At 38.3% G+C, this 27,185-nt stretch overlaps 1 protein-coding gene across 2 annotated transcripts in view; it reads right to left on the reverse strand.

The window, feature by feature from the left end:
- Positions 1 to 27,185, reverse strand: part of INTS4 (integrator complex subunit 4) — a 121,415-nt gene that overhangs the window by 66,583 nt on the left and 27,647 nt on the right. Inside the window, exons 4-6 of one of the 2 annotated variants that reach the window (XM_082343315.1) lie at positions 17,293 to 17,399; positions 3,537 to 3,722; positions 2,842 to 2,892 (exon numbers count right to left, since the gene is read on the reverse strand). In XM_082343315.1, coding sequence (XP_082199441.1) covers positions 2,842 to 2,892; positions 3,537 to 3,722; positions 17,293 to 17,399 — 344 coding nt within the window. The remainder of the gene's footprint in view (positions 1 to 2,841; positions 2,893 to 3,536; positions 3,723 to 17,292; positions 17,400 to 27,185) is intronic. The other variant, XM_082343316.1, reaches the window with a different exon arrangement.

Consider the following 27,185-nt stretch of genomic DNA (forward strand, 5'->3'; position numbering starts at 1 on the left):
TTGTAGCACCGCACCCTCTTCCTCTCCCCAGCAACTGCAGTAGTCAAAAATACCTCCAGACATTGCCAAATGTGCCCTGGAGGGCAAAATCACCTTGCTTGAGAACCACTGCTTTAATTCTATCCTTTCTTTCCAAATAAACCACCTTTTCCTTGCTCTATACCCGTCCTTACTTCAGTCTCTTGACAGCATTGTCTGCATCATCATGCACAACCCCCTCAGGATTTCTGCTACAGCTGCTCCAAAAACCTAAGACTTTCTCTAGTCTTCACAAGGGCAGCAGAGCACTGGCAAAGAAGACCACACTCTCTAGGGGATTGGTGATTCATGATCTCAAACCTTATTAGTCCTACTCTGAAATCCTTTACACTCCTGCTTTCCACTTCCATTTCCCAAGGCAGCTTTTCTTTTTTTCAGAAAGGTGGCTAATGAGCCCTTTTTTTTTTTTGGCTGTGTTGGGTCTTTGTTGATTTACACAGGCTTTCTCTAGTTGCGGCGAGCGGTGGCTACTCTTCGTTGCAGTGCGCGGGCTTCTCATTGCAGTGGCTTCTCTTGTTGCGGCTCACAACAGTAGTTGTGGCTCAAGGGCTCTAGAGTGCAGGCTCAGTAGTTGTGGCACACAGCCTTAGTCGCTCCACGGCATGTGGGATCTTCCTGGACCAGGGCTCGAACCCGTGTCCCCTGCACTGGCAGGCAGATTCTTATCCACTGCGCCACCAGGGAAGCCCCAAGGCAGCTTTTCTTAACCTTTTCCTCAGGACTTCTATCCCACTACCAGCTATAAGGCGACCTGTTTATCTGAGAAAAATCAAGGTTCTCAGGCACAAACCCACTCAACTACTCCACACCAGTTATAAATTCATTTATTCCTGTATTCTCCCACCCCTCGTTTTCTCAATATCTGAGGGAAAAGGGTCCTTTCTAGTTCCTAATCCTTCTAGTTTTGCTATGGATCCCATCACTTCCTCACATGACCATCCCTTACCATCCTCCAAAATAGATCCTCTTTGTGATTCTCTATGATAGCATCCTATTGATTTACCTCACAGCAATACTCATATGCAATAACTGTGTTTGCTTATTTGTTAATTGCCTGTCTTACCTATGACAATGTGAAGGGCATGGGTCCTATCTATTATAAAATGCTTGGGATTATAAAGCCAGCATTAGGTACTCACTAACATTTGTTGGATGAATCAGCTCATGAATCTGATCTTCTGCCTCAAGGAACTTACTCCAGCATTTATTCTCCTTTGTCTCTTCTATCATAACACTAGCTCTCCCAAAACAGTAGCTCTCTCTTCAACATATAAACATACTTAGCAACTGTCTTTAAAATACAGGAAAAAAAAACCCAACAACCCTTAATCCTATGCCCCCTTCTACCAACTTCTACCCCACTTTCCAATCATAGTCAAGTTTCTTTAAAATACAGTCATAGTCAATAGACTTTAAATGCCTCAACTCAAAAGACCCTGATCTGGCTTCCCCCAGTCCCAGCACTATACTGAAATTGCTCTCTTTAAACTCACTAATGACCACTTTGTTGCTAAGTCTCATGACCAGATTTCAGTGCTATCCTAAATGACCTTTCACCAGCATTTGACACTGCTGACTATGAGAATGCCCTCCTGCCTTTTTTGGAATATATTTTTCCTCCTCCTCCATCAAGCTGCTCCTCAGTTCCATTCTAGGGCTCCTTTCTTAAACGTTGGACCTCACCCCTGGCTCCATCCTCATCACTTCCAATCTTCTTACTCTCCCTGGGTATCCCCATGACCCCTAGATATTGATGGCTCCAAATATCCACCTCCAGCTCTGATCTTTCCTGAGTTCCAGACCTGGAATTCTCCTCATGAGTATCCCATCAATCCTTCAAACTCAAGATAATCAAAATGAACTCATTATAGTAACTAATTCTACCTCATATCTCAAATCCTCCCCCATCATTCCATCCTCACTCCCTCGAGGTCCACAGCATTGCTTGCCTAACCAACTGACACAGTCTTATGTCACTAAACATCTGAATCATCGGACTAACTCTTTTTCCTTTGAGTCCTTACTCTAAAAGCTTCCTTTAATTATTTGGTTTCCCACACAGTTTTCCTATAGGTCACACCAACATAACCATTCTGAACTCATTCTACTTCATTTGTAAAAGAACGTACTTGGTTTACACATCAGTCATAGGGGCTAATAGTTTGGCTAATTATCCTCTTCCTCTAAAAGCTAAAACCACTCACAGTAGGCTAACAAAAACTGGTCTCTGAGCGTGGATTTAGATTTCTTGTCTCTAGATACATCCAATTATTCTACAAGAATAACTGTAAGGGCTTTCGGTTAGACAGTCAGCTTCTCCTAATGATACTATAACTTCATTGTGCTTTTCCTTACCAATGCTATAACAATCATGTGATATCTTTTCATATGATCCCATGGTCTTGGTCATCCTCCTCCAGAAATACTCCAGTTTCTCAAGTGTGATGCCCTGAATTGACTTCAGGTTTGAAGTCAATCTCAGTCAACCAAGCAGAGATCAGCAAGACTACCACTTTCCTTACTCTGAACACTACACTTCTCTTTGTATACTCTGGTATTCATACTGAGCTACCTAAATTCTCCCAAATGCCCTCCTCACATGCACTAGTGCTATTCATTACATATTCCCCATTCTCTTCTTAGAATGTATGTTTTGGATACAACTGCACATTCATCACAACACTGCCACTGTTAGCCAGCTGAAGCTCTATGTTTTCAAATTCTGACCACCAGCATGCCACCCTCCCAGTTTCATGATTTCTCCACCTCCCTCCTCTTCTAGACAGCAATCATATAAGGTACCTGAGAATAAATTGTTTGGTATAATTTCAGTCCTCTTTCATGGAGCTGCAACTAGATAATAAAGATACAGTTTAAGTATTCCGAAAAAAAAATCAATATTTCCAATGTCTCCCCACAATCTCATATATTTTTCCCCATTATATCACATTAACATGGTTCCCTTTGGCCAAAATCAGTGCTATATAAATAGGAAACCTGGACTTTTCAGTAGAAACACTCAAACACTTAATGAATCTAACCCGTGGACTGTCCCAAGGGGATATCAGAAGAAATATGAAATAATGATAAGGAGGCTGAGGAAGAAATGGTTAACACCATCTCCCCCTAAAGAGCAACCCTCCCCCATAACTTTCACCTATACTTCTGAAATACAAAGGTATAACCTGTACCTATTGTACTATAATACCAAGTAACATCTCTCCCATGGACCTGGGATACAAGTTGTACCTTCCATGTTTCAGAAATGCAGGTGAAAGCTACCAAAGAAGCCCAAAGATAAGCAACTGTTGTAAAGGAATGTGTGCCTTTGAGTTCTGTGATGCCACCAACGCCTTCCTGAAAGTGTGCATAAAGTATACCCTGGGGGGATTCAGAATGTATCCAAGGTGGCATTAGCCATTAACTAAAAAAAAAAAGAAAAGAAAAAAACAAACAAAAAAAAACTATCTCCATTTAGTTTCCATGATCACGTTTACCATGGCTTTTATAGCTGCTGTTCTGACACGTGGATCCTGGTCACTGAAGTAATCCCCTATAATCTTCTGGACGTCTCTGACAGCTAGGCCTTCTGCATCTTTTGTGACACTTTTCTCCAAAGAACCCAGATTGCCAAGTAATTGCAGGCACTTATTTCTTACACCATGCGAGGTATCTGTCAGGTGCTATGAAAAGAAAAGAGAGAACAAAAGGACATGATTAAGATATCTTAAAAATAAACAAAAACACAGAAACAAAAGCACTGTATCAACTTTAGGAATGACTTCAGACACTACATTCTCACTAGTCTGTCTAGTCTCATGGGTTTTTTGTTGTTGTTTTTTGGTTTTTTGGCCATGCTGTGTGGCTTGTGGGATCTTATTTCCCCAACCAGGGATTGAACCCAGGCGCTGGCAGTGAAAGTGCCTAATCCTAACCACTGGACAGCCAAGGAATTCCCTTCATGTTTTTTGAGTATGTGTCTTCCAAAAAGAATCATGAGTCCTTAGAAAATAAGACTCCCATTTATTCAACATTATACTCCCAACAGCAAGCACCTGGCCTTGTAAAGACTAGGTACTTTAAAAGTGACCCCTTAAATTGCATTTTATTCACTATCAAATCTAAAAACAGAACAAAAATTCATAAATTTAAAAAATTTTAATATTCATACAGAAATATGTAAAAATATTAAATGTACAACTCAATGAATTTTCACAAAACACACACAAATAAGAAGCAACCAGATAAGGAAGTAAAACATGACCAACTCTCACAGTAACTACTCTACCACCATCAAAAATAGCCACCATCAGGCTTCGTCCTCCCCAGCAGGAAGCTAAGCCCTTCCTCTTGGGAGCTGCTGTGGTATCCTCTCAGGCATCAAATTGTACTGCAATGTCTTGTTTTCACAAGTCCATCTCCTTTAAGACTGTGCTCCTGGGCTTCCATGGTGGTGCAGTGGTTAAGAATCCACCTGCCAGTGCAGGGGACACAGGTTCAATCCCTGGTCCAGGAAGATACCACATGTTGCAGAGCAACTAAGCCCATGCGCCACAACTACTGAACCCATACACCAAAACTACTGAAGCCCACGCGCCTAGAGCCTGTGCTCCACAACAAGGGAAGCCACCTCAATGAGAAGCCCGCGTTTCTCAACACGGGCTTGAGCTGAGCTTGCCGCAACTAGAGAAAGCCCATGTGCAGCAACGAAGACCCAATGCAGCCAAAAAAAGAAAAAAAAAGACTGTGCTCCTTTTAGAATCTTTTATACATTGAGCACAGAGTACAGAAACTAAATATGGATTATAAAGGGCCTTCTCTTGGGGGTTCTTAGGAGAACTGAAAGTAAATTAATTTAAATTAAGTGCATGCAAAGCATCTGCAGTGTTGTGAGAATTCCATAAACATTATCAGCTATTGTTACTATTACGATTATTATTAATAATAAAATTTGCTTCCTTCCACCTAAAAAATAAAATAAAATAAAAAGCCACCATCACCAAAGCAATCTTGAGAAAAAAGAACAAACCTGGAGAAATCATGCTCCCTGCCTTTAGACTATACTACAAGGCTACCATGATCAAAACAGTATGTTAATGGCACAAAAACAGACACACAGGACTTCCCTGCTGGCGCAGTGGTTAAGAATCCACCTGCCAATGCAGGGGACATGGGTTCGAGCCCTGGTCCGGTAATATCCCACATGCCGTGGAGCAACAAAGCCCATGTGCCACAACTACTGAGCCTGCGCTCCAGAGCCCGCAAGCCACAACTACTGAGCCCGTGTGCCACATCTACTGAAGCCCACGTGCCTAGAGCCCGTGCTCCGCAACGAGAGAAGCCACTGCAATGAGAAGCCCACGCACCGCAACAAAGAGCAGCCCCAACTCACCGCAACTAGAGAAAGCCTGTGCACAGCAACAAAGACCCAACACAGCCAAAAATAAATAAATAAACAATTTTTAAAAAAACAGACACACAGATCAATGGAACAGAAGAGAGAGCCAAGACATGAACCCACACACTTATGGTCAATTAATCTACAACAAAGAAGGAAAGAATATACAATGGGGAAAAGATAGTCCCTTTGATAAGTGGTGCTGGAGAAACTCTACAGCTACATGTAAAAGTATGAATTAGAACACTTTCTCATACTATATACAAAAGTAAACTCAAAATGGATTAAAGACCTAACTGTGGGGCTTCCCTGGTGGTCCAGTGGTAAAGAATCCACTTTCCAATGCAGGGGACGCAGGTTCAATCCCTGGTCGGGGAACTAAGATCCCACATGCTGCAGGGCAACTAAGCCTGCACACCACAACTACTGAGCCCGTGTGCCTCAACTAGAGAGTCCTCGAGCTGCAAACTACAGAGCCCACATGCTCTGAAGAACAACTAGAGAGAGAAAAACCTGCATGCCACAACTAGGGAGAAGCCTGCACGCCGCAATGAAGAGCCTGCATGCCACAATGAAGATCCTGTGTGCCTCAACTAAGACACAACACAGCCAAAAAAAAAAAAAAAAAGACCTAAATGTAAGACTAGAAACTATAAAACTCCCAGAAAAAAACATAGGCAGAACACTCCTTGACATAAATCATAGAAATATTTTTTTGGATCTCTCTCCTAAGGCAAAGGAAACAAAAGCAAAAATAAACAAATGGGACCTAATTAAACTTAAAAGCTTTTGCACAGCAAAGGAAACCACTGACAAAAAAGACAACCTAGTGAATTGGAGAAAAATATTTGCAAATTACATGACCAATAACGGGTTAATATCCCAAACATATAGACAACTCATATACCTCAATATCAATAAAACCCAAACAACCTGCTAAACAATACACTAAACAATACACTACTAAATAACCAAGAGATCACTGAAGAAATCAAAGAGGAAATCAAAAAATACCTAGAAACAAATGACAATGAAAACACAACAACCCAAAACCTATGGGATGCAGCAAAAGCAATTCTAAGAGGGAAGTTTATAGCAATAAAATCCTACCTCAAGAAACAAGAAACATCTCAAATAAACAACCTAACCTTACACCTAAAGCAATTAGAGAAAGAAGAACAAAAAAACCCCAAAGTTAGCAGAAGGAAAGAAATCATAACGATCAGATCAGAAATAAATGAAAAAGAAATGAAGTAAACAATAATAAAGATCAATAAAACTAAAAGCTGGTTCTTTGAGAAGACAAACAAAATTGATAAACCATTAGCCAGACTCATCAAGAAAAAAAGGGAGAAGACTCAAATCAATACAATTAGAAATGAAAAGGGAGAAGTTACAACGGACACTGCAGAAATACAAAGGATCATGACAGATTACTACAAGCAACTATATGTCAATAAAATGGACAACCTGGAAGTAATGAACAGATCCTTAGAAAAGCACAACCTTCCGAGACTGAACCTGGAAGAAATAGAAAATATAAACAGACCAATCACAAGCACTGAAATTGAGACTGTGATTAAAAATCTTCCAACAAACAAAAGCCCAGGACCAGATGGCTTCACAGGCGAATTCTATCAAACATTTAGGGAAGAGCTAACACCTATCCTTCTCAAACTCTTCCAAAATATAGCAGAGGGAGGGACACTCCCAAACTCCTTCTACGAGACCACCATCACCCTGACACCAAAACCAGACAAACATGTCACAAAGAAAGAAAACTACAGGCCAATATCACTGATCAACATAGATGTAAAAATCCTCAACAAAATACTAGCAAACGGAATCCAACAGCATGTTAAGAGGATCATACACCATGATCAAGTGGGGTTTATCCCATGAATGCAAAGATTCTTTAGTATACGCAAATCAATCAATGTGATTATTAACAAATTGAAGGAGAAAAATCGTATGATCATCTCAATAGATGCAGAAAAAGCTTTCGACAAAATTCAACACTCATTTATGTTAAAAACCCTCCTGAAAGTAGGCATAGAGGGAACTTACCTCAACATAATAAAGGCCATATATGACAAACCCACAGCCAACATCATTCTCAATGGTGAAAAACTGAAACCATTTCCTCTAAGATCAGGAAGAAGAAAAGGTTATTCACTCTCACCATTATTATTCAACAGTCCACTCTCACCACTACTATTCAACATAGTTTTGGAAGTTTTAGCCACGGCAATCAGAGAAGACAAAGAAGTAAAAGGAATCCAAATCGGAAAAGAAGTAAAGCTGTCACTGTTTGCAGATGACATGATACTAAACATAAAGAATCCTAAAGACGCTACCAGAAAACTACTAGAGCTAATCAATGAATTTGGTAAAGCAGGATATAAAATTAATGCACAGAAATCTCTTGCATTCCCATACACTAATGATGAAAAATCTGAAAGAGAAATTAAGGAAAAACTTCCATTTACCACTGCAACAAAAAGAATAAACTACCTAGGAATAAACCTACATAAGGAGACAAAAGACCTGTATGCAGAAAACCATAAGACACTGATGAAAGAAATTAAAGATGATACAAACAGATGGAGAGATATACCATGTTTTTGGATTGGAAGAATCAACATTGTGAAAATGACTCTACTACCCAAAGCAATCTACAGATTCAATGCAATCCCTACCAAATTACCAATGGCATTTTTCAGAGAACTAGAACAAAAAATTTCACAATTTGTATGGAAACACAAAAGACCCCAAAGAGCCAAAGCAATCTTGAGAAAGAAAAATGGAGCTGGAGGAATCAGGCTCCCAGACTTCAGACTATACTACAAAGCTACAGTAATCAAGACAGTATGGTATTGGCACAAAAACAGAAATATAGATCAATGGAACAGGATAGAAAGCCCAGAGATAAACCCATGCACATATGGTCACCTTATTTTTGATAAAGGAGGCCAGAATATACAATGGAGAAAAGACAGCCTCTTCAATAAGTGGTGCTGGGAAAACTGGACAACTACATGTAAAAGAATGAAATTAGAACACTCCCTAACACCATACACAGAAATAAACTCAAAATGGATTAAAGAGCTAAATGTAAGACCAGACACTATAAAACTCTTAGAGGAAAACATAGGCAGAACACTCTATGACATAAATCACAGCAAGATCCTTTTTGACCCACCTCCTAGAGAAATGGAAATAAAAACAAAAATAAACAAATGGGACCTAATGAAACTTAAAAGCTTTTGCACAGCAAAGGAAACCATAAACAAGATGAAAAGACAACCCTCAGAATGGGAGAAAATATTTGCAAATAAAGCAACTGACAAAGGATTAACCTCCAAATTTTACAAGCAGCTCATGCAGCTCAATATCAAAAAAACAAACAACCCAATCCAAACATGGGCAGAAGACCTAAATAGACATTTCTCCAAAGAAGATGTACAGATTGCCAACAAACACATGAAAGGATGCTCAACATCACTAAACATTAGAGAAATGCAAATCAAAACTACAGTGAGGTATCACCTCACACCAGTCAGAATGGCCATCAAAAAATCTACAAACAATAAATGCTGGAGAGGGTGTGGAGAAAAGGGAACACTCTTGCACTGTTGGTGGGAATGCAAACTGATACAGCCACTATGGAGAACAGTATGGAGGTTCCTCAGAAAACTAAAAATAGAACTACCATACGACCCAGCAATCCCACTACTGGGCATATACCCTGAGAAAACCATAATTCAAAAAGAGTCATGTACCACAATGTTCATTGCAGCTCTATTTACAATAGCCAGGACATGGAACAACCTAAGTGTCCATCGACAGATGAATGCATAAAGAAGATGTGGCACATATATACAATGGAATATTACTCAGCCATAAAAAGAAGTGAAACTGAGTTATTTGTAGTGAGGTGGATGGACCTGGAGTCTGTCATGCAGAGTTAAGAAGTCAGAAAGAGAAAAACAAATACCATATGCTAACACATATATATGGAATCTAAAAAAAAAAAATGGTTCTGAAGAACCTAGGGGCAGGACAGGAATAAAGCCTCAGAAGTACAGAATGGACTTGAGGACATGAGGAGGAGGATGGGTAACCTGGGACAAAGTGAGAGAGTGGCATGGACATATACACACTACCAAATGTAACATAGATCGCTAGTGGGAAGCAGCCACATAGCACAGGGAGATCAGTTCAGTGCTTTGTGACCACCTAGAGTGTTGGGATAGGGAGGGTGGGAGGGAGACACAAGAGGGAGGAAGATATGGGGATGTATGTATATGTACAGCTGATTCACTTTGTTATAAAGCGGAAACTAACACACCATTGTGAAGCAATTATACTCCAATAAAGATTTTAAAAAAAAAAGACCCAATGCAACCAAAAATAAATAAAATAAAATTTTAAAATAAATAAATATATACAATTTATGGATAAATAAATATACATATACAGTATTGGGGAATAAAAGACCCAACGCTGCCAAAATTAATTAATTAATTAATTAATTATTTAAAAAAGAAAAAGACTGATGAGATATGTTGACAATCAATGCAAGATGCGATTCTGAACTGGATTCTTTTCCTATAAAGGACATTGGAATAAATACTGACATTTGAATGAGGTTTGAGGATTAAATGGTAATATGTTGATGTTAGTGTCCTGATTTGGATGGTCATATTGAGGTTATGAAGGAGAGTATCTTTGTTTATAGGAAACACAAACTGAAGTATTGAAGAGTAATGGGGCACCATGTTAGCAACTTACTCTAAAATGGTTCACAAGAAAAGAAAGTTCTTTATTACTGTGCTTGCAATTTTTCTTCAAGTTTGAGATTTTTTTTTTTTTTTTTTTAAAGGCCACACCACATGGCTTGGGGGATCTTAGTTCCCTGACCAGGGATTGAATCTGGGCCCTCGGCACCGAAAGCACCAAGTCCTAACAACTGGACCACCAGAGAATTCCCAAGTTAGAGATTTTTTTTAAAAATGAAAGTTTAAATATACACAAAAAAGAATAAACTAACCATACTGTTTCATAAACATTAGAAAAATATTATATTATCCATAAGAATAAGTGTACTTTAAGACCATAAAAAGGGGGTAGCTATAGCATACTCATACCCACAGAGGTGCAGAGAATACCTGGAGGAGTTGTAGGTGGCTTTGCAAAGAAAGTGGATTTCATAACTTGTTTCCCCTCTTGTTTGAGAGGCAAAGAAGCATAGTGGAATGAACACAGACTGGAACCAGACCTAGGTCTGATTGCTGGAGCTGCCACTTAGTATCTATGTGGTCTTCACCAAGACCCTTTTTAGAAATCCTTACTTTGTAATAATAGGAGTAATATCCCCTACCATGAAGGTTTATGGTGAGTGGATTAAAATGAATTCATTTAATAATTATTGTATGTAAAATCAGCTAATAGTGTCCCAGATATAATAGACATTCAGTAAGTACAAATGCCTAGCATAGTGCCTGGCACTTGGCATGTACTTTTAAAAAAACAACCTGCTTAAGAAGAGAAGGGAAACAGGTAGGGAAAAGAAGGACAGGTGGTGGCAAAAAATAGAAAACAGAGAAGGGTCAGAGGTAAAAGTGGGCCAGCTGGATGAAACAGCCCTGCTGATCTGGAACACACAAGCATAAACTTTCTAGTGATAGCTGTCTAATAAGAGGGCAGTCTGTCAGGAAAGGTACTGAGCACCTGTTAATGGTTCACATCAGAATGCTCCAAGGGGAAATTCCTGAACTAAATGGACCTGAACTTTCTGTGTGAAGCTATGTTCTATGTGAAGTTAGACTAGGCAGGTAGGCTTACTTAGAGGAGAGAACAAAGGAAACCTGGAGAGAAAGCTCAGGTGTGGAGGGTGGGGCTCTCAGAGAGGGACTGTCTCCTTATAAAAATGTCTCAATCAAGCATTTTAGATCAGAGTTAGTTCATGCCTCCAAGTTATTTAAGCTACAGAAATGTGAAACACATACTTTTTTTTTTTCCTAAGTATTTGTTTATTTATTTATTTATGGCTGTGCTGGGTCTTCATTTCTGTGCGAGGGCTTTCTCTAGTTGCGGCAAGCGGGGGCCACTCTTCATCGCAGTGCGCGGGCCTCTCACTATCGCGGCCTCTCTTGTTGCGGAGCACAGGCTCCAGACGCGCAGGCTCAGTAATTGTGGCTCACAGGCCCAGCTGCTCCACGGCACGTGGGATCTTCCTGGACCAGGGCTCGAACCCGTGTCCCCTGCATTGGCAGGCAGATTCTCAACCACTGCGCCACCAGGGAAGCCCTGAAACATATACTTTTTAAAAAAATTTTTATTTATTTATTTATGGCTGTGTTGGGTCTTCGTTTCTGTGCGAGGGCTTTCTCCAGTTGCGGCAAGCGGGGGCCTCTCTTCATCGCGGTGCGCGGGCCTCTCACTATCGTGCGTGGCCTCTCTTGTTGCGGAGCACAGGCTCCAGACACGCAGGCTCAGTAATTGTGGCTCACGGGCCTAGTTGCTCCGCGGCATGTGGGATCTTCCCAGACCAGGACTCGAACCCGTGTCCCCTGCATTGGCAGGCAGATTCTCAACCACTGCACCACCAGGGAAGCCCCCTGAAACATATACTTTTAAGTGATCACAATGTCATGTAGAGTAAGGGCTCAAAATTATCCAACAAAATAACACACTAAAACTGAGAAGTTAAGAGAAATTTCCAGATACGAAGCTGACAATGACTCTGTCACAGTTAATACAGCAAAGTTGTTCTTTTTTTTAAAACTATTTTTATTTAGTATGGAAGCATCATTTGTCATAACTAAACTGGTAACTGAACCACCAGCCCCTGGAAGATTGCTGCAATTGTTACAAATACTTCATTTGATTTTCAAACAAACTATAACATTCTAGTTCCTATTAAGGTAACCAAGGCAACACTGACGCATAACCAGCCTATTACTGCACACTGAATGTTATCCCAAAAGAGATCATAAGTCTAAATCACACCCTCAGGGCAGCAATTACAGTTTTATGATGTCCTTCCCCCACAGGTCACTACTTACATCACGGCTATCATCACTAATAGCTGCCTAGTCTCTGCTCTGCAGATGATGTTATTTTGGTGTTATACCCAGGCCATTAAAGTGCCATCATTTCTCTATTAATGGAGTGAGTAAGCAAACCACATCCCTGATAATAAGAGCAATCCACGTCAAAAATAAAATAAGCTAAACCAATCGGTTTAAAACTATTGCTACAGGAAAAAAAATCAATGATTAAGTATATCAAGAAAATCTGAGACTGAGGTTAAATAAGACAAAAATACCTTACTGACTCATTCAGTTTCAATATGGATATTTTTTTCTTTTTTGGGAGCGGGAGGGAGGCAGCACACTGCACGGCTTGTGGGATCTTAGGGCCCCGACCAGGAATTGAACCCCGGCCATGGCACTGACAGCGCTGAGTCCTAACCACTGGACCGCTGAAGAATTCCCATCAATGTGGATTGTTTTTAAGCACAGATAAAAATTCAGTGTACTTAGCAATGGAAATGATTCTAACAGACAACCTCTCCTAACAAACAACACATAATATCTGTTTGGGTAGTATTTAATAAATCTTAAAATGCTGTCTGTTTCTATCTTTTGCCTTAAGAGCTTAATGTTTTGATACTTTTGCCACAGAATTAAAGGAACAGAAAAGAAACAGAGAGAATGGAAGAGAAGGTGAGATGGAAACAGAAAAACAAAGAATTAAACTAGGCTCTAAGGAAGCCATATAAGCAAAAATGACAAGATATTTATTATTCTAGAAAAATCTTCACAGATAGGAAAGAAAGCAGAAGACCTCTAATTTCAGTTGTGCAAATCCTACACAAGAAAAGAGTTAGTAATTTCCTGGCCAAATCTAAATCTCTTCATCTCTCAAATGAGGACTAGCTGTACAATGTACCTCAAAGGATTACTAACAGGATAAAATGAGATGAATTTTGAAACATTAAGAGTACCCAAAAGCATGACTTTCTTCCTACTGTGAAACAAAAAATATGGCAGATTCACATCTTACATTTTAAAAATATATAAAGGAGCAACATGAACTTCAAAAAAATAATAAGGATAAGGGACTTCCCTGCTGGTCCAGTGGTTAAGAATCCGCCTTCCAATGCAGGGGACATGGTTCAATCCCTGGTCGGGGAACTAAGATCCCACACGCCGTCGGGCAACTAAGCCCATGTGCCACAACTACTGAGCCCCCATGCTCCTTTTCTTTTCTGTCAGGTCAGCAGAAATAGCCTCTTTTCACTTCTGATTCTAGTAATTTGAGCCTTCTTTTCTTCCTTTCCAAAACTAAAGGTTTATCAATTTTGTTGTCAAATAACAAGCTTTTGGTTTTCGTTAATGTTTTTCTACTCTTGATTTCATTAATTTCTCCTCTAGTTTTTCGTATTTCCCTCTTTCTGCATGCTTTATATTTAGTGTGCTCTTCTTTATACAGTGTCTTAAGGTGGAAGGTTAGGGTACTGGTATGAGATCTTTCTTCTTTTTTACTATAGACACAAATTGCTATAAATTTCCCTCTCAGCATGCATTAGATGCAGCCCAGTTTTGGTATGTTGTGTCTTCATTTTGACTCATCTCAAAGTACTTTCTAATTTCCCTACTGATTTCTTCTTTGACCCTTGGTTAAGTAGGAGTATGTTGTTTAATTTCCACGTATTTGTGCTTTTCCTAATTTTTTTCTGTTACTCATCTAATTTCATTCCATTGTAGCTGAAAAACATACTTTGCATTATTTCTATCAAAAGAGTGAATGTTATTGTATGTGAATCATATCTCAAGGCACATTGTAGGGCAAAAATCACAGACAAAATAGCATTAGGCAATAGAAACAGTAACTGTAGCTATGAATCATAGTCTTTATTTATGTGAATTTGCAAAACCTTGTGACAGATCTGCCATTTCCAGGTAGTTCAAATTTTCATCCTATTACAAATGGTGAAGAAATGCACAAAAACTCCATATGAGAAACTGGAAAAGAACATGAAAAGCTCATTCTTAAGAGAGGACAAATAAATGAAGAACAAATATGAGGTCTCACTAGTAATCTTTTAAAAAGGAAATTTAAAAAAAATGAAATGCCATTTTCCTCCTACCAAATTAACAGGTTTATCTCTTGTTTAATATCCAATGCTAGAAAAACAGGTGAAATTAGGCACTCTCATATACTGTTGATGGGCATATAAACTGGAATACTTTGGAAAACAATTTGGCAAAAGTATCAAAAGCCTTACAAAAAACTCTAAATGCTTTCATCTAGTAATTCTACTGTGACAATCTATGTTTAGGAAATAACTCTAAATACAGAAAATACTTTAGACTAATCACATTCACTGTATTATTATTTACAATTTAAAAAAATGGCTACAATATAAATGTCCAATAATAGGAGAATAGTTAGGACAAACTATGGTTTAATTATTGGACAAAATATCATGCAACCATTAAAAATATTTCTAAAACATTTACAATATAAGGAAAATACTTTTGTTACATTAGTAAAAAAGCAAAATTGAACATAGAATATGCTTACAGCTACGTGTGTAACAAGAAAAGCAATCGGGCTTCCCTGGTGGTGCAGTGGTTGAGAATCCGCCTGCCAATGCAGGGGAACACAGGTTCGAGCCCTGGTCTGGGAAGATCCCACATGCCGCGGAGCAACTGGGCCCGTGAGCCACAACTACTGAGCCTGCGCGCCTGGAGCCTATGCTCCGCAACAAGAGAGGCCGCGATAGTGAGAGGCCCGCGCACCGCGATGAAGAGTGGCCCCCACTTGCCACAACTAGAGAAAGCCCTTGCACAGAAACGAAGACCCAACACAGCCAAAAGTAAATTAATTAATTAATTAATTTTAAAAAAAAAAGAAAAGCAATCAATCTGTATACAGAAAAAAAATCAGAAAGCATACATCAAAAGACCAATAATAATGGTTGCCTTTATAATGGTTGAGTGTAGTTCTTTCTTTATACTTTTTAGTATCTTTCCAAAGTTCCATGAGTATAAATTTTTATAATAAAAGGTTTATTTAAAACAAATTTAAGAAACTGTTACTTCAAGCAGAACAATCCACTGAGTACGACGCCTCTCTCACAAGCACAACCTCCCAGGTATATACTCTCACATGGGAGATACACTTACTCTCTCAAACACATAATCCCTAGTTTTTTCCACTTAAGCTTTTAATACTGTACTTCTCAAAGTGTTCTGGGTTTGTTTATTGTTGTCATTGTTTATTAAGATAAATGAAATACTCTTTCCTGGGGTTCAGAAATGGCTTTCTAATCCCATGAATATAACCCTTCCACAATTCAAACATATGTCTCCTTATATTCTCAAAATAAATTTATCAAAAAGATTAAAACTAAAGCCAATTGTCAGAACACTCTTTGACATAAATCACAGCAAGATCCTTTCTGACCCACCTCCTAGAGAAATGGAAATAAAAACAAAAATAAACAAATGGGACCTAATGAAACTTAAAAGCTTTTGTACAGCATAGGAAACCATAAACAAGACCAAAAGACAACCCTCAGAATGGGAGAAAATATTTGCAAACAAAGCAACTGACAAAGGATTACTCTCCAAAATATACAAGCAGCTCATGCAGCTCAATATCAAAAAAACAAACAACACAATCCAAAAATGGGCAGAAGATCTAAATAGACATTTCTCCAAAGAAGATATACAGATTGCCAACAAACACATGGAAGGATGCTCAACATCACTAATCATTAGAGAAATGCAAATCAAAACTACAATGAGGTATCACCTCACACCAGTCAGAATGGCCATCATCAAAAAATCTACAAACAAGAATGGACTTGAGGACACGGGGAGGGGGAAGGGTAAGCTGGGACGAAGTGAGAGAGTGGCATGGACATATACACACTACCAAATGTAAAACAGATAGCTAGTGGGAAGCAGCTGCACAGCACAAGGAGAGCAGCTCGGTGCTCTGTGACCACCTAGAGGGGTGGGATAGGGAGGGTGGGAGGGAGACGCAAGAGGGAGGGGATATGGGGATATATGTATGTGTATAGCTGATTCACTTTGTTATACAGCAGAAACTAACACAACAATGTAAAGCAATTATATTCCAATAAAGATGTTAAAAAAAAAAAGTAAAGTCAATTCTACAAAGTTTAGGAACTGGTGTTATGCACAAAAGACAGCTAATAAAAAGCTCCAAATTAAGTCAAAAGGCACAACTAATGTACATACAATTTTTTATAATCAGATCAACAAAAAAAATTTCCAAAACACTTGTTTGTGTCTAGTTGGTCTGTTTATTGAGGCAACAAAGTATCATAAAAAGAATATGGGCTTTGGAATCAGAAAAAGGAGTTTATGCCCTGGTTCTGCAACTTCCTAACTGTGAAAACTTGGGGAAACTAAACGTCTCCAACCTCAATTCCCACCTTAGTAAAAGAGGTATAATAGCACTTCCCTAAAGGACTATGAGGAACAAATGAAAAACTGGGTACAAAGTACCATAATAAGCAGAGTGCATATATTAGGTACAGGATACATGGTAGTTCCTATGATTATTTTCATTTCTTTTGGGAGGATGAGGAAGTTCATTTTATAACAAGTTACTCAACTTTACTCCTAATCCAACATCAAGAAACAAAAAAAATGAGGCAGCTCTTAAAACCATTAAGAGTCCTTGGCAATTCTCAGTTATAGATTTAGGATGGAGGTAAGCAGATCTTACAGCTCATATCACCTCTCCAGATAATGCAAAACTGTTCAAAAAAGATGCAACCCTGTGTCTAACGATTATATTCTTACCTTGCAGGCTACATCAACTAATCGCATCTGGATAGCTTGATTGTCTGGGAGTTTAGTGCCAATTGCAAGCAAAGTGTCCAACAGCTGAGCTAGGACTTGATGAGACTCTAGAAAGGAAGATGGAAAGTTGGGTTTTAGAATTTCAAAAGGAGATCACTATAGAAACTAAATTTACTTGGGTAAAGAATGTAGATTTTTGTCTGCTGGGTTCTACTATTTGATCCCTGATTCCCTTCAACTAAGTTCCTAAAGGGATCATGTCTAAAAATTTGAGTCCTCCACAGCATGGCGCATAGTGCTCCAAAAATGTTTAGTGCTTGACTAATTCAAGGGCTTTTCATTGCCTTCAAGATAAAGTCTAAATTCCTTAGCAGGGCATGCATACATACATACATACATACATATATACATACATACATACATACCAGTCCCGCCATGATGTCTAGCCCTCCCTACTTTTCTAGCCTCATCTCTTTCAGGTCTCCTCTAGCACCCTTTTCCCCAATTACTTATAATTTCATGTCCCCCTACCTTTGCTCAGGCCAACTTCCCTACCTAGAATGGCTTCATCTACATCCAACTCCATTTTCAACCTTACTCCCCAGGGAGCACCTACTAATCCTGAAGTGTCACCTCCTGTATAGTGCTTTTCCTTCTTCCCCTAAAAAAACTGACCATTTCTTCCTCATGCTTCCACTGAATCAGCTATAACACTTAACGATACTTATTTATTTGCATATCAGACAAAACCAGGAGACTGAAAGATCCTTAAGGGCAAGGACTGTGTTTTATTCACCTTTGTATTATCAGAATCTAGCGCAACTCATTATATGCCCAACAGATGCTTAATAAATGGGCAAACAGCCAATTCTAAGTGAATCATTATCAATCACCTTAGCCAGATTCTCTTCTTTGTCTAAATTCTCTTCTTTGTTCCAAAATACAGCTCTTATAATGCTAGTTGTATACAAGAGGATTTAGGTGGCATTAGGAAAATCATTTTTATATTAATAACCTTGTACAGGCATACCTTGTTTCACTGTGCTTCACTTTATTGCACTTTGCAGATACTGTACTACATTTTTTACAAATTGAAGGTCTGCCTCAACCCTGCATCAAGCAAGTCTATCAGTGCCATTTTCAACAGCATTGCTCACTTCATGTCTCTGTCACTTTTTGGTAATTCTTGAAATATTTCAAACTTTCATTATTATATTTGTTATGGTGATTTGTGATCAATGATCTTTGATATTACTATTGCAAAAAGATAATGACTCACTAAAGGCTCAGATTATGGTTAACATTTTTTAGCAATACAGTATTAAGGTAGTACATTCTTTTTAGACATAATGCTATTGCACACTTAATAGACTACAGTATAGTGGAGACATTACTTTTATCTGCACTGGGAAATCAAAACACTTGTGTGACTTGCTTTATTGTGATATTCACTTTACTGTGGTGGTCTGGAACAGAACCTGCAATATCTCAGAGGTATGCTTGTACATATTTTAATGAACAAAATAAAAATTGCAGTTATTATGTTGATGACATTAATTTCCTTTTACCTTTACTAATATAGTCTCTTTAATTTTATTTAACTAAAAAATAATTGTCCACTTAAGAAAAACATTAAGTAAACCATAATATAGATGTGAAACAAATGTCAAAAATGGTAAGATATATAAATGACTAAAGCTCAGAAAACACTGGTTAAATCACTTCTTACTAAGATTTCCAGTAAAACACAACAGATTGAACACATCTGTTTATCACTAATTCTTTCCTAAAACCTCATTAACATATAAGCGTAAAGAAATTTAAAAGGTATAAACTTACAAGGACAAAGAAAACAGGAGAAGAAAGGTAAGCAGATGAGAAAAGTCAACAAATTTTTCAGAGATGGAAAGCAGTTAAAAAGTCTATGGCAGCTCGGTGCTTTGTGACCACCTAGAGGGGTGGGATACGGAGGGTGGGAGGGAGGCACAAGAGGGAGGAGATATGGGGATATATATATATATATATATGTGTAGCTGATTCACTTTGTTATAAAGCAGAAACTAACACACCATTGTAAAGCAATTATATTCCAATAAAGATGTTAAAAAAATACTTTGTATGTCAAAAAATAAATAAATAAAATCAAAAAAAAAGTCTATGGCAGAACTGAGAAATCTAATACTAAATGCCTACTGAGGAGGGTGTCATGACAGAGCAAATAAATTCTAGCCATGCGCCCAGAAAGATTCAGGAATGGTAGATTTAAAAAAAACAACCAAATAACACCCCAAAACAGGGATGAGGCAGGGATTTGTTTGAAAGGTCTATAAGAAGTAGTTGGACCCCTGCCTCCTTCCCTATCCTATATAACCAAGTGACCACTGAAATAGGAGGTTTGTTCTCTATGAAAATTAGGACAGAAAGGATCTAATTTGGGGAATACCAGGTGAGGACAGGGAGGAAATATAATGAAGAAGAGAAGATTAAGAGATAATCAACATATTGAAAATGAGACTCCCTCCCTCTCCCTAGCTCCCTTCAGTTGCTTTGGCTAAAAAAAAAACATGGCAGCCAGGCATTTCTGTCTTCCTAGCAGGAGAGTCAAAAGCTGATGGATCCCACAGAAAAACAGCAAAAGACACCAATATTTAACAGTCCTCCAAAGACATAAAGGATCACCTTAGAGTGAAGCCTACCAGCTGACAAGCCCCATCCATTCACACAGAACTACCAATCAGCTTTTTATTGCCTCATCTTAAATTTAAATGCAATGCCAAGGATCATCAAGAAAAGTCTCCATTAATACAATACTGTAAATCAACTATACTTCAGTAAGAATTTTTTTAAGTTGAATAGATTAAAAAAGGAAAGAAAAGTCTCCAATATGAAAGAGGCCGCAAAGAGATAAGAAGGTGCTAAGAGAAAACGGAAGAGAGGTGAAGACATCTCCAACACCACTACACTGCCCTGTAATTTATTTCTTCAAAAAGATGATTCTGCATGGCAACCATGAAAAGCTAGTCAAACATTTTTGAACTTAACTCTTGCCTCCGATACATCACAAATCTAATCTAAATCTTAAATCCTGGTCTCTCTCCCAAGTTCCAGACCTACATTGTAACTCCAGGTTAGATGAACATCACCACATGAATAACTGAATCCTCAACATCTCTTCTCTAAACTACCCAGTTCATCAAAGCAAATTCCACACAACCACCAAAATATCTTTCCAAGACTAGACTTGATCATTTCATGCCTTGTTCAAAAAGAACAAGGTTCCCACTGCCTGCAAAATAACATTTAAAATCCTCAGCACTCAACACTACCTACCCTTTGGCTTCAAAACATTTTACCAGTGTTTTTCTTCCAAAAGCCCCTTACTTCCTGCTGATCTCTCAAGAAACAATTCAGTTCTTCAAACATCTCTTATACTTTCCCAGTTCTCTACCATCTATCATATTGTTCCTTCTCCTTGGCACCACTTTTAACCAAATTTGAGGGATTTGGACTTTCCAAATCTACCTCTTCACTAAGTCTTTCTAGATCCCACCAGTCAGCACTGATCCCATTCTCTCCTCTGCTGCTACAGTATTTTAATTATACCTTCTCTAAAATGAGCTTTGTGTTATCATTAGTGGTATAATATGTACTGATACTAGAGAAGCAGTGTTTGCCAAGGAGTTACAAAACTCATACATCTGATGAACTGAAATGAAAGACATCTGGTCCAAAGTGTGGACCACAGTCTTGGATTTGAAAGTGCATAGTAGACTGATAACTGGGAAACTCTTAATTTTAAGCTGCAAATACAGAGTGACTTTAGCAGTCACTTTACTTCCCTGGAATTCATGAGCTCTGAAATAAAGGGTTTGAACTAGATGATACTTATGGTCCCTTCCAATTCTATCTTGTATGAATCTAGGTAGGCCAGGAACAGGAAAATAGGAAGAGTCCTAGATCAGCTCTCTTAGAGACAAGTAACAAACATTAGAATACTTAACAAAAAGTTAAAACAGCTATTTCCATGAATACTGCATAATTTGGCTAGGATGAGGTTTGAATCAAAATTAACTCTCTCTTGTAATGTTTCTATTTTAGAGGTAAGTGTTCTTGGTTAAACCATGGTCCATAAGAAAGAGCACTGCACTAAGTTCTCAGTCCTGCTACTTCTTTTAGCTAGATCAACTCACTTCAACTCATTTCATCTCTGGGACCTAGAGTCTGTCATCTGCAAAATGAAGGAATTACACAAGATGGTCCCTATAAGGCCATTTATAGCTCAAAAAGTCTATGGCTTTATGAAATCCCCAATCATAAAGTATGAAATTCTTCCAAGTATAGCTTCTATAAGAATTTTGCACAGAAAAAAAGGATACTTCTATACTGACACAATGTAATTGTTTTGGTGCTTTTAAGACTTTTTTTTTAAAATAAATTTATTTATTTATTTATTTATTTATTGGCTGTGTTGGGTCTTAGTTTCTGTGCGAGGGCTTTCTCTAGTTGCAGCGAGCGGGGGCCACTCTTCATTGCGGTGAGCGGGCCTCTCACTATAGCGGCCTCTGTTGTTGCGGAGCACAGGCTCCAGACGCGCAGGCTCAGTAGTTGTGGCTCACAGGCCCAGCTGCTCCACGGCACGTGGGATCTTCCCAGACCAGGGCTCGAACCCGTGTCCCCTGCATTGGCAGGCAGATTCTCAACCACTGCACCACCAGAGAAGCCCAAGACTTCTTTTTTTTGATATGGACCATTTTTAAAGTCTTTGTTGAATTTTGTTACAATATTGCTTCTGTTTTATGTTTTGGCTTTTTGGCCCTGAGGAATGTGAGATCTTAGTTCCCCAACCAGGGATCCAACCCACACCCCCTGCACTGGAAGAAGTCTTAACCACTGGACCACCAGGGAAGTCCCTGTTTTGGTGCTTTTAAAAGAAGTATTTTTTTTGCCATTTTGCCACTCTCTACAACAGCAAAAACATACCTGTTAGTATTTAATATATTATCAACACCCTAATTTTTATTAAGGTAATGTATGAAAATGGGAAAATTACATGTGATATTAAGTAAATACACTAAAACACAAAATAATACATTCCCTATAAGTACAACCATATAAAACTTACATAAGTAAAAGGTAATATGTAAAACAAATTTTTTTTGTTTGTCTTTGTTTTTGTTTATTGGAGTATAATTGCTTTACAATGTTGTGTTAGTTTCTGCTGTACAGTGAACTGAATCAGCTGTATATATACATATATTCCCTCCCTCTTGGACCTCCTTCAACCCCCCATCCCACCCATCTAGGTCATCACAGAGCACCAAGCTGAGCTCCCTGTGCTATACAGCAGGTTCCCACTAGCTATATATTTTACACATGGTAGTGTATTTACGTCAAACCTAATCTTCATCCCACCCTCCCCTTCCCCCTCTGTGTCCACACGTCTGTTCCCTACGTCTGCATTTCTATTCCTGCCCTGCAAATAGGTACATCTGTACCATTTTTCTAGATTCCACATATATGCGTTAATATACAATATTTGTTTTTCTCTTTCTGACCTACTTAACTCTGTAGGACAAACTCTAGGTCCATCCACAACTCTACAAATAACCCAAATTCATTTCTTTTTATGGCGGAGTAATATTCCATTAAATATACGTACCATATCTTCTTTATCCATTCATCTGTCGATGGACATTTAGGGGTTTCCATGTCCTGGCTATTGTAAGTAGTGCTGCAATGAATATTGGGGTACGTGTGTCTTTTTTGAATTATGGTTTTCTCAGGGTATATGCCCAGTAGTGGGATTGCTGGGTCATATGGTAGTTCTATTTTTATTTTTTGAGGAACCTCCATACTGTTCTCCATAGTGGCTGTATCAATTTACATTCCCACCAACAGTGCAAGAGGGTTCCCTTTTCTCCACACCCTCTCCAGCATTTGTTGTTTGTAGATTTTCTGATGATGTCCATTCTAACTGGTGTGAGGTGATACCTCATTGTAGTTTTGATTTGCATTTCTCTAAAAATTAGTGGTGTTGAGCATCTTTTCATGTGCCTCTTGGCCATCTGTATGTCTTCTTTGGAGAAATGTCTGTTTAGGTCTTCCACCCATTTCTTGATTGGGTTGGTTGTTTTTTTGATATTGAGCTGAATGAGTTGTGTGTATATTTTGGAGATTAATCCTCTGTCCGTTGTTTCATTTGCAAATATTTTTTCCCATTCTGCTATTTTCATTACTATAGGAGGCGTGTCATAAAAGAACTTAATGTGATTTATGTTAAAGAGAGTTTTTCCTATGTTTTCCTCTAAGAGTTTTATAGTGTCCGGTCTTAACATTTATGTCTTTAATCTGTTTTTCTTTTTTAACATCTTTATTGGAGTATAACTGCGTTACAATGGTGTGTTAGTTTCTGCTGTATAACAAAGTGAATCAGCTATACATATACATATAGCCCCATATCTCCTCCCTCTTGCATCTCCCTCCTGCACTTCCTATCCCACCCCTCTAGGTGGTCACAAAGCACCGAGTTGATCTCCCTGTGCTACGCGGCTGCTTCCAACTAGCTATCTATTTTACATTTGGTAGTGTATATATGTCCATGCCACTCTCTCACTTTGTCCCAGCTTACTCTTCCCCCATCCCGTGTCCTCAAGTCCATTCTCTATGTCTGCATCTTTATTCCTGTCCTGCCCCTAGGTTCTTCATAACCTTTTCCTTTTTTTTTTAGATTCCATATATATGTGTTAGCCTACGGTATTTCTTTTTCTTTCTGACTTACTTCACTCTGTATGACAGACTCTAGGTGCATCCACCTCACGACAAATAACTCAATTTCGTTTCTTTTTATGGCTGAGTAATATTCTATTGTATATATGTGCCACATCTTCTTTACCCATTCATCTGCTGATGGACACTTAGGTTACTTCCATGTCCTGGCTATTGTAAATAGAGCTGCAATGAATATTGGGGTGCATGTGTCTTTCTGAATTATGGTTTTCTCTGGGTATATGCCCAGTAGTGGGATTTCTGGGTCATATGGTAATTCTATTTTTAGTTTTTTAAGGAACCTCCATACTGTTCTCCATAGTGCCTGTATCAATTTACATTCCCACCAACAGTGCAAGAGGGTTCCCTTTTCTCCACACCCTCTCCAGCATTTATTGTTTGTAGATTTTTTGATGATGGCCATTCTGACTGCTGTGAGGTGATACCTCATTGCAGTTTTGATTTGCATTTCTCTAATGATTAGTGATGTTGAGCATCCTTTCATGTGTTTGTTGGCAATCTGTATACCTTCTTTGGAGAAATGTCTATTTAGACCTTCTGCCCATTTTTGGATTGGGTTGTTTGTTTTTTTGATACTGAGCTGCATAAGCTGCTTGTAAAATTTGGAGATTAATCCTTTGTCAGTTGCTTTATTTGCAAATATTTTCTCCCATTCTGAGGTTTGTCTTTCCGTCTTGTTTATGGTTTCCTTTGCTGTGCAAAAGCTTTTAAGTTTCATTAGGTCCCATTTGTTTATTTTTGTTTTTATTTCCATTTCTCTAGGAGGTGAGTCAAGAAGGATCTTGCTGTGATTTATGTCATAGAGTATTCTGCCTATGTTTTCCTCTAAGAGTTTTAGAGTGTCTAGCCTTACATTTAGGTCTTTAAGCCATTTTGAGTTTATTTTTGTATATGGTGTTAGGTAATGATCTAATTTCATTCTTTTACATATAGTTGTTCAGTTTTCCCAACACCATTTACTGAAGAGGCTGTCTTTTCTCCATTGTATACCCTTGCCTCCTTTGTCATAGATTAGTTGACCATAGGTGCGTGGGTTTATCTCTGGGCTTTCTATCCTGCTCCATTGATCTATATTTCTGTTTTTGTGTCAGTACCATATTGTCTTCATTACTGTAGCTTTGTAGTACAGTCTGAATTCCGGGAGCCTGATTCCTCCAGCTCCGTTTTTTTCCCTCAAGACTGCTTTGGCTATTCAGGGTCTTTTGTGTCTCCATACAAATGTTAACATTTTTTGTTCTAGTTATGTGAAAAATGCCACTGGTAGTTTGACAGGCACTGCATTGAATCTGTAGATTGCTCTGGGTAGTACAGTCATTTTCACAATATTGATTCTTCCAATCCAGGAGCATGGTATATCTCTCCATCTATTTGCATCATCTTTGATTTCTTTCATGAGTGTTTTATAGTTTTCTGAGTACAGGTCTTTTACCTCCTTAGGTACGTTTATTCCTAGGTATTTTATTCTTTTTCTTGCAATGGTAAATAGGAGTGTTTCCTTAATTTCTCTTTCTGACCTTTTGTTATTACTGTATAAGAATGAAAGAGATTTCTGTGCATTAATTTTGTACCCTGCGACCTTACAAAATTCATTGATTAGTTCTAGTAGTTTTCTGGTGGCATCTTTAGGATTTTCTATGTATAGTATCATGTCACCTGCAAACAGGGACAGTTCTACTTCTTCTTTTCCAATTTGTATTCCTTCTATTTCTTTTTCTTCTCTGACTGCCGTGGCTAGGACTTCCAATATTATGTTGAATAACAGTAGTGAGAGTGGACATCCTTGTCTGGTTCCTGATCTTAGAGGAAATGCTTTCAGTGTTTCACCATAATGATGTTTGCTGAGGGTTTGTCATATATGGCCATTATTATATTGAGGTAGATTCCCTCTTGGTCATTTTCTGGAGAGTTTTCATCATACGTGGGTGTTGAATTTTGTCCAAAGCTTTTTCTGCATCTATTGAGATGATCATATGGTTTTTATTCTTTAATTTGTTAATATGGTTTATCACAATGCTTGATTTGCATATATTAAAGAATCTTTGCATCCCTGGGATAAATCCCACTTGGTCATGGTGTATGATCTTTTTAATGTGCTGTTGGATTCTATTTGCTAGTATTTTGTTGAGGATTTTTGTGTCTATGTTCATCAGCGATACTGGTCTGTAATTTTCTTTTTTGTGATATCTTTTTCTGGTTTTGGTATCAGGGCAATGGTGGCCTCATAGAACAAGTTTGGGAGTGTTCCTACCTCTACAATTTTTTGGAACAGTTTGGAAGGATAGGTGTTAACTCTTCTCTAAGTGTTTCACAGAATTCCCCTGTGAAGCCATTTCGTCTTGGACTTTTGTTTGCTGTTAACATTTTTACTTTTTCAATTTCAATACTTGTGATTGGTCTGTTTATATTTTCGAATTCTTCCTGGTCCAGTCTTGGAAAGTTGCACCTTGACAAGAATTTGTCTATTTCTTCCAGGTTGTCTGTTTTATTGGCATATAGCTGCTTGTAGTAGTCTCTTATGATCCTTTGTATTTCTGAGGTGTCAGTTGTAATCTCTCCTTTTACATTTCTAATTTTATTGATTTGCGTCCTCTCCCTTTTTTTCTTGATGAGTCTGGCTGAAGGTATCAATTTTGTTTATCTTCTGAAAGAACCTACTTTCAGTTTTATTAATCTTCGCTATTGCTTTCTTCATTTCTATTTCATTTCTTTCTGCTCTGATCTTTATGATTTCTTTCCTTCTACTGACTTCAGGTTTTCTTTGTTCTTCTTTCTCTAGTTGCTTTAGGTGTAAGGTTAGATTGTTTATTTGAGATTTTTCTTGTTTCTCGAGGTGAGCCTGAATTGCTATAAACTTCCCGCATAAAACTGCTTTGGCTGCATCGCATAAGTTTTGGATCTTTGTGTTTTCGTTGCCATTAGTTTCTAGGTTTTTAAAAATTTCTTCTTTGATTTCTTCAGTGATCTCGTTGTTATTTAGCAGCGTATTGTTTAGCCTCTATGTGTTTGTATTTTTTACAGTTTTTTTCCTGTAATTGATATCTAGGCTCATAGCGCTGTGGTTGGAAAAGATACTTGATATGATTTCAATTTTCCTAAATTTACCAAGG

The sequence above is a fragment of the Balaenoptera borealis genome, assembly GCF_965194805.1.
Source record: "Balaenoptera borealis genome assembly, chromosome: 11".
Taxonomy (NCBI): Eukaryota; Metazoa; Chordata; class Mammalia; order Artiodactyla; family Balaenopteridae; genus Balaenoptera; species Balaenoptera borealis.